General features: G+C 35.8%; 1 protein-coding gene and 1 non-coding gene across 2 annotated transcripts in view; one reads left to right on the top strand and one right to left on the bottom strand.

Annotated features, from left to right (window-relative positions):
* PIK3C2G (phosphatidylinositol-4-phosphate 3-kinase catalytic subunit type 2 gamma) overlaps nt 1–12,471 on the top strand; it is a 352,823-nt gene that overhangs the window by 221,814 nt on the left and 118,538 nt on the right. Inside the window, exons 20-22 of the mRNA XM_058743529.1 lie at nt 309–416; nt 6,657–6,749; nt 8,205–8,334. Coding sequence (XP_058599512.1) covers nt 309–416; nt 6,657–6,749; nt 8,205–8,334 — 331 coding nt within the window. The remainder of the gene's footprint in view (nt 1–308; nt 417–6,656; nt 6,750–8,204; nt 8,335–12,471) is intronic.
* Nucleotides 11,016–11,122, bottom strand: LOC131484124 (U6 spliceosomal RNA). Its single transcript, XR_009248035.1, has one exon. It is a non-coding gene; the product is annotated as a U6 spliceosomal RNA (small nuclear RNA).

Genomic DNA, 12,471 nt, shown 5'->3' with positions numbered 1-12,471 from the left:
AGTCAAATCCATCCCATCCCGTGTTTTGTTTGAACACAATAGTTCTTTGTTTTGGTTTTGTTTGTAATGGAATTTAAAATCCTGTAGAAAGAGAATGAGCTCTAGTTCCCCATTTTCCCCAACACTCCCTATTGTCTTTAGCCCACTGCCTCCTTGTATATGGCTACATAACCAGTTTGACCCCAAAGCATCCAAGTATGCAGCCCCAGAATTAGAGTTTATTTAATCAATAGAAGAAAATTATAACTTGAAAGAAAATTCAAGTTCTTTACAGTTTCTGAAATGTTTTTTCTAATGATTTTTCACAGGAGGTACTGAAGAAAGAGATTGGCAGACTAGAAGAATTCTTTCAGTGTATAAATACCTGTCACCTTCCTCTGAACCCTGCCCTGTGTATAAGGGGTATTGATCATGATGTAAGTCAGTTTATTTGGTAGATAAACTGAGTGTTTTTGTTTTGCATTATTTAGTTCACTGTATGTTTTTTTGAAATGGCAAAAACAATTTGTAAATTGTCATTGCAAGTACCTTAAGAAAAAAGTAATCGAATCCTATCCATACTATGTGCTGCATTTGATGCACTGTGTAAGGTTGAGATAGCATTGACCTCATCATAAGATTTGTAGGTTTAGAAATAAACTATTAGTTCAGTAAATAAATAAATAAATAATGATACTTCTCCCTAAATTGATTTCTTAATTTATTCAAAATGGTTGATTTGGTGACCTTATGCAGGCTGGGTTTAATTTCATGCTTATTTAGATTATGTGCATACCCATGCCTAGTATGCTAAGGATATTATTAGCTACAACATCTCAGTTTTTATTTAATTTAAAATTTACTGAAACTCATGGGTCAGTGTGCCATATAATATATTTTGTTATTTTACTTATGCCTGGAGTGACCTTCCTTGCATCAGACACAAATTCGTTTTCTTCTTAAGCCTCTGCCAGTCACACTTCTTTAACTTAGAATCATTCTTTCTCCTTTTTTGCATGAACTTTATTAGCCTCCTCCTCAAAAGTCCAAGAAGACTAGGAAACGCAAATAGAGAAAGGACTGATAAGCAACACTTAGAAGAAAAGAGGTTAAACTATCACACATGCACAATAAATGTTACTTGACTAAAGTCATATGACAATCAAGGAAACAAATCCAATACTTAGGAGAAAAAATAGTCCATTATTAGCATGAATATAAAAAGTCTTGCCAAGAAGTTGGTACTATTGCCTTTACGACTTTGCTGCTTCACAGACACCTTAGAAACTTTCCTAATATGCTGCACAAGTATATTTTGAAAAATAACAAAATAAGGCATCAAATTTTATAAGTTGACATAGGTCTATCTGGGCTAAGTTCCAAATCATTGCTAATTTTCAAAAATTGTGTAACTTTTTAGTCATTAGCAATATCCACTGATTAATGCTGATAATATAGGGAAATGTGGCATTTCAAAGACATGGTATCTTAAAGGAGAAAGAACAGTATGGATCATTGAGTCCAAATATTATTTTTGTTGTTGTTGTTGCTGCTTTCTTGATTTGTTGTTTAAGGAGGAAAACATATTTTTCAGTTACAATGCCATATTAAGTCTTGTTTTTTTGTATACCTTGAAGATGTGGGACGTTGGCTCTAATGGGTGGCTACTGAGGATGCCCATGTGAGATGATCAGGCTGAGGGTCACCAGCCCAGGTGACCTAGCACTGCACCTAGCACCACACCTAGCACTGTAATTGGGACCACACTCCTTTCCTTTACTTACCTGCAGACACTTTTCCTGAGTCTGGGAAGTGCACCAAGCAGCTACCTCTTTGCTCCATTTGTTCTGGTCAGCTGTGCCTCACACAAGGCTGGGCACCTGTGTATAGAGCAATAAACAGCAGATGTGACCAGGTGACACTCTCTCCTGGGAAACATTTTAGTCTATTCTATAGTCCTGCCAAACAAGGAGGTCTGAAGGAACATACATAGCATCTGAAGGTGTGGTGAATGGGGCAAGGTTTCAATTAGAACCTGTATCAGAAGATCCATACTGGCAAGAGCTTCTAAGAATGTAATGAATATGATAAGACATTTAGAGAGACCTCTCAGACATTGGTTCATTTGAAAATCTACAAAGGAGGGAACCCCTATGAATGTAACAAGCATAGAAAGACCTGTCATCATTGCTCCCATCTCATTCAAGATCAGAGATTCCATAATTAGGAAAACCTTATAAATGTGCTTAATATATAAAAACCTTCACTCAGAGTTCCCTACGCATTGACCCTCAGATAATATCCTGTGGAGAAGACTTATAAATTTTATGTAGGAGGCCTTCATTCAGAGTAAAAGCCTTTTCCAACATCAAGTACTTCATACAAGTGAGAAGCATTACAGTTGAAATTAGTGTGGAAAAGCTCACTCAAGAAACCATCTTGACCACCAGAGAATCCATAATGGGAAGAATCTCTGTGAGAATAATGAACATAGTAAGGCTTTCAGTCAGTGTAAATGTCTTATTTGACATCAGAGCCTCTGCACTTGGGAACAAGCACATAAATATAGGCAGTATGGAAAAGGCTTCAGTCAGAACTCTCAACGTGTTGGCTATGAGCAAATTCGTACCAGAGAAAAACATTTGGAATACAGTATGACAAGACATTCAGTCAGAGTAAATGTCTTATTTTATGTCACTCGACTTCATACAAGCAAAAAACCCTGTAAATATGGAAAATACGCAATCAAGACTCACATCTTGTTGTGTAACAGAGAATTCACACTGGTGAAAAATCCTATGAATGTAATAAGTATGGAAAAATCTTTGGTTATAGCACCAATTTTATGATGTCAGAGAACCCATCTGGGGAGAAACTCTATAAATGCAATGACTGTGGGAAAGCCATTTGGGATAGTTCACAGCTTATCATGCATCAGAGAGTTCACACTGGAGAGAAGGTCTATGAATGTAGTGACTATGGGAAAGACTACAGTCAACATTCTATTTTAATCACCATCAGTGAATTACACTGGGGAGAAGCACTCGGGCCTAGCTCAGTCCATTTTTTAAAGTATGGTTCTCCAAGATGGAGGGCAAAGGTCTCAGCTTTGGATTAAAACTTCTTTCAAAGAACTTTTACCCTTGTCTCTCCTTGGAAGCACTAATCACAATGGACCATTTCCTTTGGGTCACTAGGGAATGGACCATTTGGGAGAGTGGTTATAACTTAATGCAATCTCTTCTCTGCTCCTGGGAAAGTGAGGACCACACACGTCATTTACTAATAGATTTCTTTCCTTTTTTAAAAGCTATTTTAGGGGCGCCTGGGTGGCGCAGTCGGTTAAGCGTCCGACTTCAGCCAGGTCACGATCTCGCTGTCCGTGAGTTCGAGCCCCGCGTCAGGCTCTGGGCCGATGGCTCGGAGCCTGGAGCCTGTTTCCGATTCTGTGTCTCCCTCTCTCTCTGCCCCTCCCCCGTTCATGCTCTGTCTCTCTCTGTCCCAAAAATAAAATAAAAAACGTTGAAAAAAAAAATTTAAAAAAAAAAAAATAAATAAAAAAATAAAAATAAAAAAAGCTATTTTAAATCTATGTCATTAGTGTGTGCTTCTCAAGAACAGAAGTCATATCTTGCGTTATCTATTCTAGCTTTCCTTATTTTCTTTTCTCTATTCCAGCTCTTTTATCTCACCATTTGAATAAAATTATCTTCCAAGAATTTAATTCATTCTTTCCTGTTTCTTGGTTGTGGCCTTCATAATCCACTTTTAACATCTAGTCTAAATTCTCATTTTTGCCTTTCCCTTCATAGAAAGCCTTTAAAAAAAAACTGCTTGCTAATCTCTGCCTTTCACAATCTTCAAATTCAGCTCATCTCTGAAAGACTTGTCTTTTTTAAAGTATTTATTTTTGTTTAACGTTTTTTATTTATTTTTGGGACAGAGAGAGACAGAGCATGAACAGGGGAGGGGCAGAGAGAGAGGGAGACACAGAATCGGAAACAGGCTCCAGGCTCCGAGCCATCAGCCCAGAGCCTGACGCGGGGCTCGAACTCACAGACCGCGAGATCGTGACCTGGCTGAAGTCGGACGCTTAACCGACTGCGCCACCCAGGCGCCCATGAAAGACTTGTCTTTTTAAAGTGCTTCTCCATTCAACTATGATAAATGGTCTTGTAAATTATTTTCAACTTAATGCATATGTATATATGTTCATACCAACTTTCTGTAGGCTCTTGGAGAGAAGATACGGTGTCTCTTTCTGTTACCATATAGATAACAGTTTGTGCATACTATTTGTCAAATATAAAATATTTTTCTCATGACTCTCAAAAAATACTCTGCATGTGAAAACCAAACTATAAAATAATTAAAGCAAAATAGCTTTGAGTGATGTAATTAAGCTTTGCCTTCAGCCTCCCTTTGCCCTTTTTCTCTTCCCTGGACTTGGCTGTCTCAAAAAGACCCTCAAGAATTGGATGAGCACAGTTTGAAAACCACTATTCTAGACTCATTTCTGGTCTAATACAGGATTTCCTAATTCAATACCATGACAGAAGGTCATATGTTCCTTGATTGACTGATTCTTGAAGCAAGAATTCATTACTTAATAAGCAGCCTCACCTATTTACTATAAACCTCAAATTGATTCAGTAAGCAAGAGTTTCTGTTTGCTTAGGGATTAGGTTAGATTTCTATTGATAGGTTAAGTTAAAAAAATATATCCTTTACCTCTACCGATTTCAGACTTCTCAAAAATAATGATATTCAAGCTGATCTTTCAACATGTATTGATGTCATATTTTACTAAGTTGATAAATTGAAACCATCACATTCTTTTCCTTTATTTAGTATTGATTTAACTCTTCATTGTCAACATGAAGTCTCTAATAGCCTAAAGACATATAGCCTTTGACACTCAAACAATTGTAAGAACATAAAGGAAAATAAGCAACAAGGAAAGTATAATGGAAAGTGGTCAATATCATAAGCTGAAAGTGGAAATGCAAAGTGTAATTGAAAGAAATGAAAAGATGAAATGAAATTGAAATGAAATATGTTGTACTGTTATTTGTGAAGGTAAGAAAATGTTCATTAACAAAAAAGAGAAAGGCAATGCATTATTTTTTTTAAGTACTCAGTTAGTGTCAGGCACTGTAGAAGCCCTTTTACATCCGTTGGTCTATATATCTATTACAAATATGTTTGAGATAGGGGTTATTATCCCCATTTTTCAGTGGGATACAAACATTTCAGTAACTTACCCAAGATCTTGCAGCTAATTAGTTACAGAGTTCAAATTTGAATTCAGATCTTTTTTTTTTTTTTAACATTTTTTAATGTTTATTTATTTTTGAGAGAGAGAGAGACAGAGCATGAGTGGGGAGGGACAAAGAGAGAGAGACAGACAGATAGACAGACAGAATCTGAAGCAGGCTCCAGACTCTGAGCTGTCAGCACAGAGCCCAATGCAGGGCTCATACTCACTAACCGCGAGATCATGACCTGAGCCAAAGTCAGACACTTAACCAACTGAGCCATCCAGGTGCCCCAAGTCTTTCTTTCTTTTTTTCTTTTAATTTTATTTATTTATTGTTAAGTTAGCTAATGTACAGTGTAGTCTTGGTTTCAGAAGTAGATTCCTGTGATTCATCACTTACATACAACTTCCAGTTCTCCCAATAAGTGCCTTCCTCAATGCCCATCACCCATTTTCCCCACCCCAAACCCCCTAACCCCATCAACCCTCAGTTTGTTCTCTGTATTTAAGAGTCTCTTATGGTTTACCTCCCTCTCTGTTTGTATCTTATTTTTCCTTCCATTCTCCTACGGTCTTCTGTTAAGTTTCACAAATTCCACATATGAGCGAAATCATATGATATCATTCTCTGACTGACTTATTTCACTTAGCACAATACACTCCAGTTCCATCCATGTTGTTGCAAATGGCAAAATTTCATTCTTTTTCATTGCCAAGTAGTATTCCATTGTGTATATAAATATAAATATATAATATATACCACATCTTCTTTATCCATTCATCAGTTGATGGACATTGGGGCTCTTTTCATGATTTGGCTATTGTAGATAGCACTGCTATAAACATTGGGGTACATGTGCCTCTATGAATCAGCACTCCTGTATCCTTTGGATAAATTCCTAGTAGTGCTAGGGTCATAGGGTAATTTGATTTTTAATTTTTTGAGGAACCTCCATACTGTTTTCCAGAGTTACTGCACCAGGATTTTCTTAACTCTATATCCATATTTCCTTAAAGTATGCTGCAGGGAAGAAATAATTAAATGGAAATAGATTTTTTAATAACAATTTTATCTTTTAGATATTAACCAACTAGCATAAACACAATATCTACATACTACTTAGTTTATTTAACCTCCCAACATATCACCACTGTTCAGTGAGAAAAAAATGTAGTTGAAGACTTACAGCCTGCCAAGAAGCTGAATTTTCAATTTCTAAGTAAAGGCTTTGGTTAGTAGACTAAAGTTGTTTTGTTGTTGTTGTTAATAAATATGTTTCTTTGTTCCAAAGTGTAAAAATTATTCATATGTGTTATATTTGCTTCTGTAACAAATTATCCAAGAGGCCTGTGATTTCATGGAAAGTATTCTTGTTCCTTTATTTTTCTAAGCATTTTTTTCCTTCTCTTTCCATAGGCATGTTCATATTTCACATCTAATGCTTTGCCACTGAAGATTACTTTCATCAATGCTAACCCAATAGGCAAAAACATCAGCGTCATTTTTAAGGTACAGTAGCCCTCCTGAAACATCAAATTGATTTCACAGGTAGAATTATTGATTTATTTCTCACAAAAAGAAATGATTATAGCTATTTTCCGCTGGCAACAACACAGAGGATTCCAGTTATTTTTATTCTGCATTTTTACAGAATTATAGTACATGTCAAACTATGATTGATAATAAATAAATCGTTATTGGCTCAAGCTAGTGAACCTTCAGTGCAAAACTTAAGAAGAGATGTTTCAATGAATAAAATTATACAATCACTTTTGAGTAGCACAGAATGTGGAATGTTTGGTTAGCCTTTAGTGGAAGAGTTTTCTTTTGGTTTATATACTAAATTAGAATCAATATTAGCTGAAACTCAAATGATATGTTAATTTAACATAAAATTCTTATCTGCAAGAACTTTGCTTATTTTAATAATTTGAGTTATTTTCTTCTTTTTAAATAAATATGGGCCAAATCAGTCTTTATCATGAATCCCATGAGAAAAGAGTAAAAGGTAGTAACAGAGTTAAAGACAGGTAGGAAAGAGGGACTGAAGAAGAAACTGTAGTGGAACAGTAAGAATTTACATTCATTCACTTAATTTAATCAATTATTCAGCCAAACCAGACAACCAGCTCTTAGAGTGAATTATTTGGTGGATTTTGACTATTTTTGAGGGTAATTTTTAGCACACCCTACTTTGGCTTTGACCTGTGTCACCTCAAGCATTAATGGTCACATGACACTGCATTTTTGGTGAGGAAAAAAAATAACAAAATTTCATCTTGAAATATTTTTCTGCATATTATTTAGAAAGCATTTTCAAAACCAAACCTGTTAGTTTAAAAGCATAAAACTATCCTCCTTCCCCTTTGGACATATTCCATTTCCTTCACTTATGCTAGAAAATCATCTCTTAATCATTTCTTCTTATTATCAAAGGCTGTTTACTCTGCAAACTTTTTAACCACCTTCATAATATGAGAAGTCAATGATTTAAAGTCTAATGAATCCTGTGTGTGCTATTTATACTCCTAGTCAAGAAGCTCTTGGTATTCTAACTGTATATCAGTATATACATTTATGGCATACGAAATAGTGTTTCAGTTCGAAAGAAATTTCTCTTGGTTGAGTTTGAAATTTGGATAAACATTCATTGAGTCTCTCTTCTCTAGACTTTAAGTCTAAGACATTGCACGTGGATGATAAATTGAAAGATTATTATCAGGAACAGCATTCCAAGCAACTTCTAACTTGATGGCTGAAGCTTCTGTAATCATTTAAAGGAAAGTTCTTATTTTCTTTGATCTTCTCTCAGAAACACAAGATGTTCTTAGTACTAATAAAACAATTGAAACCATCCTAAGTCTGGCTAGAAATTTCTTTGAGGAAAGAAATGACATATACCATATTTGAAGGCCTTTAATGGAATTCAAGGAGAAATCCAGTCTATAATTTTGTTTTTAACAGGCTGGCGATGATCTCCGTCAGGATATGCTTGTTCTGCAGATTATTCAAGTGATGGACAATATTTGGCTGCAAGAGGGCTTGGATATGCAAATGATCATTTATAGATGTCTATCCACAGGAAAAGGTCAAGGTCAGTATAGATTAGAAAGTGATTTGACTTACATTATTTTTCTCAAACATTCACTGGTAGCATGACACCAAACTTTCACAGCCTTCATTTTACACTATAAATTTTAAAATCAAAAGAACTATATACAAAGTCATTCTTCTTTCTTAAAGAGAATTATTTTCAAAATAGTTTACATGGAATGTAATGTCTTTGATGATAGTAATTAAGATTTTGACATTCCAGATGTTAACTGTGGTATCTTTTCCTCTATCTGTTGTGTTTTTTTTTTCTCTTAAAGATAATAATAGAAAAACCTACTTGTTCAAAAAAATTCAATTGCTGCCTATTAACACAAAATTCACAAAGTCGCAAATGCTTAAAGGAGTTCTGAACATTCTAAATACCTTATAAACCTGCATTTAATTTCTAAAAGATGTTTGAGTAAATCATAATATCAATAGTCAAAGATGACCAGGGGCGCCTGGGTGGCGCAGTCGGTTAAGCGTCCGACTTCAGCCAGGTCACGATCTCGCGGTCCGTGAGTTCGAGCCCCGCGTCAGGCTCTGGGCTGATGGCTCGGAGCCTGGAGCCTGTTTCCGATTCTGTGTCTCCCTCTCTCTCTGCCCCTCCCCCGTTCATGCTCTGTCTCTCTCTGTCCCAAAAATAAATAAAAAATGTTGAAAAAAAAAAAATTAAAAAAAAAAAAAAAAAGATGACCAAATATGCAAACTTTGAACATTCCAATATATTATTATAGAAATGTAATATAAAATATAGAAATATAATTACATTTATGCACATTTTCAATGAAAATAATGTCAATGGGCCACCCAAATTATTAGCAAAACATCACAGGTAAAAGTTGTACTTAATTACAATAGTGCTAAATTGAAGAAATAATTCCTAAGATTCCTTATAATCTTTTTAAAATGTGGTCATCACCACTTAGAATTTAATTAAATTAATTGGTAGAAATTACAGCAGATACATTTACATAAACAAAGGGATAAAAAAAAATCATAGAACCAGAGACAGAACCTAGAACCATGTAGTTTGTTTCTTTTGGTCTGTTGTGGGTGTTTTGTTTTGTTTTGTTTTGTTTTGTTTTGTTTTGTTTTATTAAGAAAGAGCTACAATTTAAACCTAACAGAAAACTATCACTGTCTGATCCCCCCAGTTCCTGAGGTTCCACCACTAGGCTCAGTACCCCAGACAACCGTGACTTGAGACTTTAGAAACTAAGTACAGAAGCACCTCCACTTTAGTTTAACTTGCAACCTGATCCTTCAGGATAACTCTGTTACAAGTTACACTACCCAATTATTTTGATTCTGATAATAGGGCTTTTACTTTCAGGAAAAGTGTCTACCCCTTTACCCTTTCTAAAGCTCTATTTCCTAAGAGTCTTTATCATCACTGCTCTGAGATTGTTATTCCTTGAGTTTTACTCTCCCTTTTTTTACATGGGTAACTGAACTTTTTCAAATTCTAATGTATTGAAAGAGTAAGAATAAAGCTAGATGAACCAAGCTGAACTTTTTGATGTCATAAGGATCACCCTTTCTTCAGAAATTGAATATATCACTGACTTCAGTGGAATTCTTTTTTTTTAAGATTTTTTTAAGTTTATTTAGAGAGAGAGGGCATGCACGTGTGCAAGCAAGGGAGGGGCAGAGAGAGAGGGAGGGAGAGAGAATCTCAAGCAGGCTCTGCAGAGTCAGCAGGAAGCCTGACACTGAGACTCAAACTGTGAGATCTAACTGTGAGATCATGACCTGGGCTGAAACCAAGAGTTGGGCACTTAACTGACTGAGCCACCCAGATGCCCCCTCTGTGGAATTCTTCAATTCCATCTACTCATTTCTTTGTTGATAACTATAGAATATAACAGAGGCTAAATCTTTTAAAGTTAATAAAATGGCTCAATAAATATGAATGTAGACTTGTCCACAGTTGCAGATGTTGTAAAACAAACAAGCTATTATTCTCTCCTATCTATCAACAATCTTCTATAGCTGTAAGATTTGAGAGGGCGTTATACTGGCAAAATACTTCTTCAAGAAAAATAGAGATCTTTAAAGCAAATGTCATTTTTAGGAGCTCAGGTTCCATTTTTATTATGCTTCCAAGGCTTATTGAATATCTATTATTTTGAAAAAAATATCACAGAGTAAGGTAAAGTATACTAAAATGAGCTAAATAGAGTTGCTGCCCTTAAGGAGAGTATATTCCAGGCCAGAAGTTTGCATGACTTTATCAACATGATTGTTGATTATAATTCACATGACTATTTTGTACATGATGTCCAGGAGATTTAAGAGAGCCTATCAAGACAAATAATTCTTTAGGATTTATTTTATTTAGTTATTTATCTTTTTAAAAAATATATTGTCAAACTGGCTTCCATACAACACCCAGCGCTCATCCCAACAAGTGCCCTCCTCAATGCCCATCACCCACTTTCCCCTCCCTCCCACCCCCCCATCAACCCTCAGTTTATTCTCAGTTTTTAAGAGTCTCTTATGGTTTGCTTCCCTGCCTCTCTGTTTGTAACTTTTTTCCCCCTTCCCTTCCCCCATGGTCTTCTGTTAAGTTTCTCAAGATCCACATATGAATGAAAACATATGGTGTCTGTCTTTCTCTGACTGACTTATTTCGCAGCAAAGTACCCTCTAGTTCCATCCACGTTGGTGCAAATGGCAGAAAAGTATGGAAGCTTCATGAATTTGCATGTCATCCTTGCGCAGGGGCCATGCTGATCTTCTCTGTATTGTTCCAATTTTACTACATGTGCTGCTGAAGGGAGCACAGGATTTATTTTATTGTTGGCTCTCCAAATTTGATGGGTGTAAAAGTTACTTAGGGGAAATGGAGGAGTAGAGATAACTAGACCCAACCAGGTACTAAATCACATTCTCTACGTAGACATTGAAGAGAGGAGGGGGTTCTCAAGTCTTTGTGACTGTAAAAAGCTGCTCTATTATTTCTTATGCACCCCAGTTTGAGATCCACTGCCTTATATGACACCACCTTGAAAAGTTCTGTCCCCAAGAAACTTACTATTTAAAATGTGACCCGGGGAATCAGCAGCATTAGCATCACCTGGGAACTTGTCAGAAATGCAGAATCTCAGACCTCACTCCTACCCTAAAGAATTAGAGCCTACCTTTTAACAAGACCCCCAAGTGATATATATATATATATATATATATATATATATATACACACACACACACTAAAATTGGAGAATCTCTGCATTCAAGGACTATAAGAATAGAACTATACATATTACTCAATGTGCACAGATTTGATAGTATTTAAAACGTGTATCATACATACTATCTTAAAATGTATAAAATGTAATTTATGGTTTTAATTAATAGACAAAATTTGGCCACCATGATTGTTAAAAATTAGGTGCAAGGTTTTCAAGGTAGTCAGCAATGTAAGTGTTATGATAAATGGCTTGGGATTTAGCAAAGATTTATTCCCTAAAGACAAATGTGGTCTGGAAAGTAACTGACATTGCTACAGCACAGTATCTAAATGGTGTAATAATCTAAGTCTTTATTTTGGACATGGTCAAATGTGAGGCAATGAAGCACTAAGGAACCAGATAGAAGGTGATTTCCCTTTAGGTGTATTAAGTGGAGAAACTGGAAATTTGAGGAAGGAAATGTTCAGTATTAGAAAGAGAAATCACCTCTTTCTAAAATTATTACATTAATACAAAATGTAAAGCCATACATTTTCTATCTCACTTAATACACATGAGAAAACCTGCATGAGAGCCAAATACTATTGGGGAAAAAGGAGAAGTACTATGATATTAAGGATAAGCCCAAGATTTACTTCTAGAGTATTCAGTTATGTCCTTCCTTCCTCCCTCCTTCCCCCCTCCTTTCCTCCCTCCATTCTTTCCTTCCTCTCCCTGTCTCTCTTTCTCTCCTTCCTTCCTTCCTTCCTTCCTTCCTTCCTTCCTTCCTTCCATCCTTCCTTCAGATATGCTTTATAGGTTATTTCTGCAGCATTTGATATTCCATTCCCACTCCCCATGTTTAAGTTTCTTTCTGATCCAGCAATGTAGATGTCTAAGAGTCACAACTGGACTATTAAATATTAAGAGAGATTAAGGCTGCAACCAGCTACTGCTGGCCA

The sequence above is a fragment of the Neofelis nebulosa genome, chromosome 8, assembly GCF_028018385.1.
Source record: "Neofelis nebulosa isolate mNeoNeb1 chromosome 8, mNeoNeb1.pri, whole genome shotgun sequence".
NCBI lineage: Eukaryota > Metazoa > Chordata > Mammalia > Carnivora > Felidae > Neofelis > Neofelis nebulosa.
Note: the sequence above shows the minus strand (reverse complement) of the source record. Positions and strands in the feature narration are given on the sequence as shown.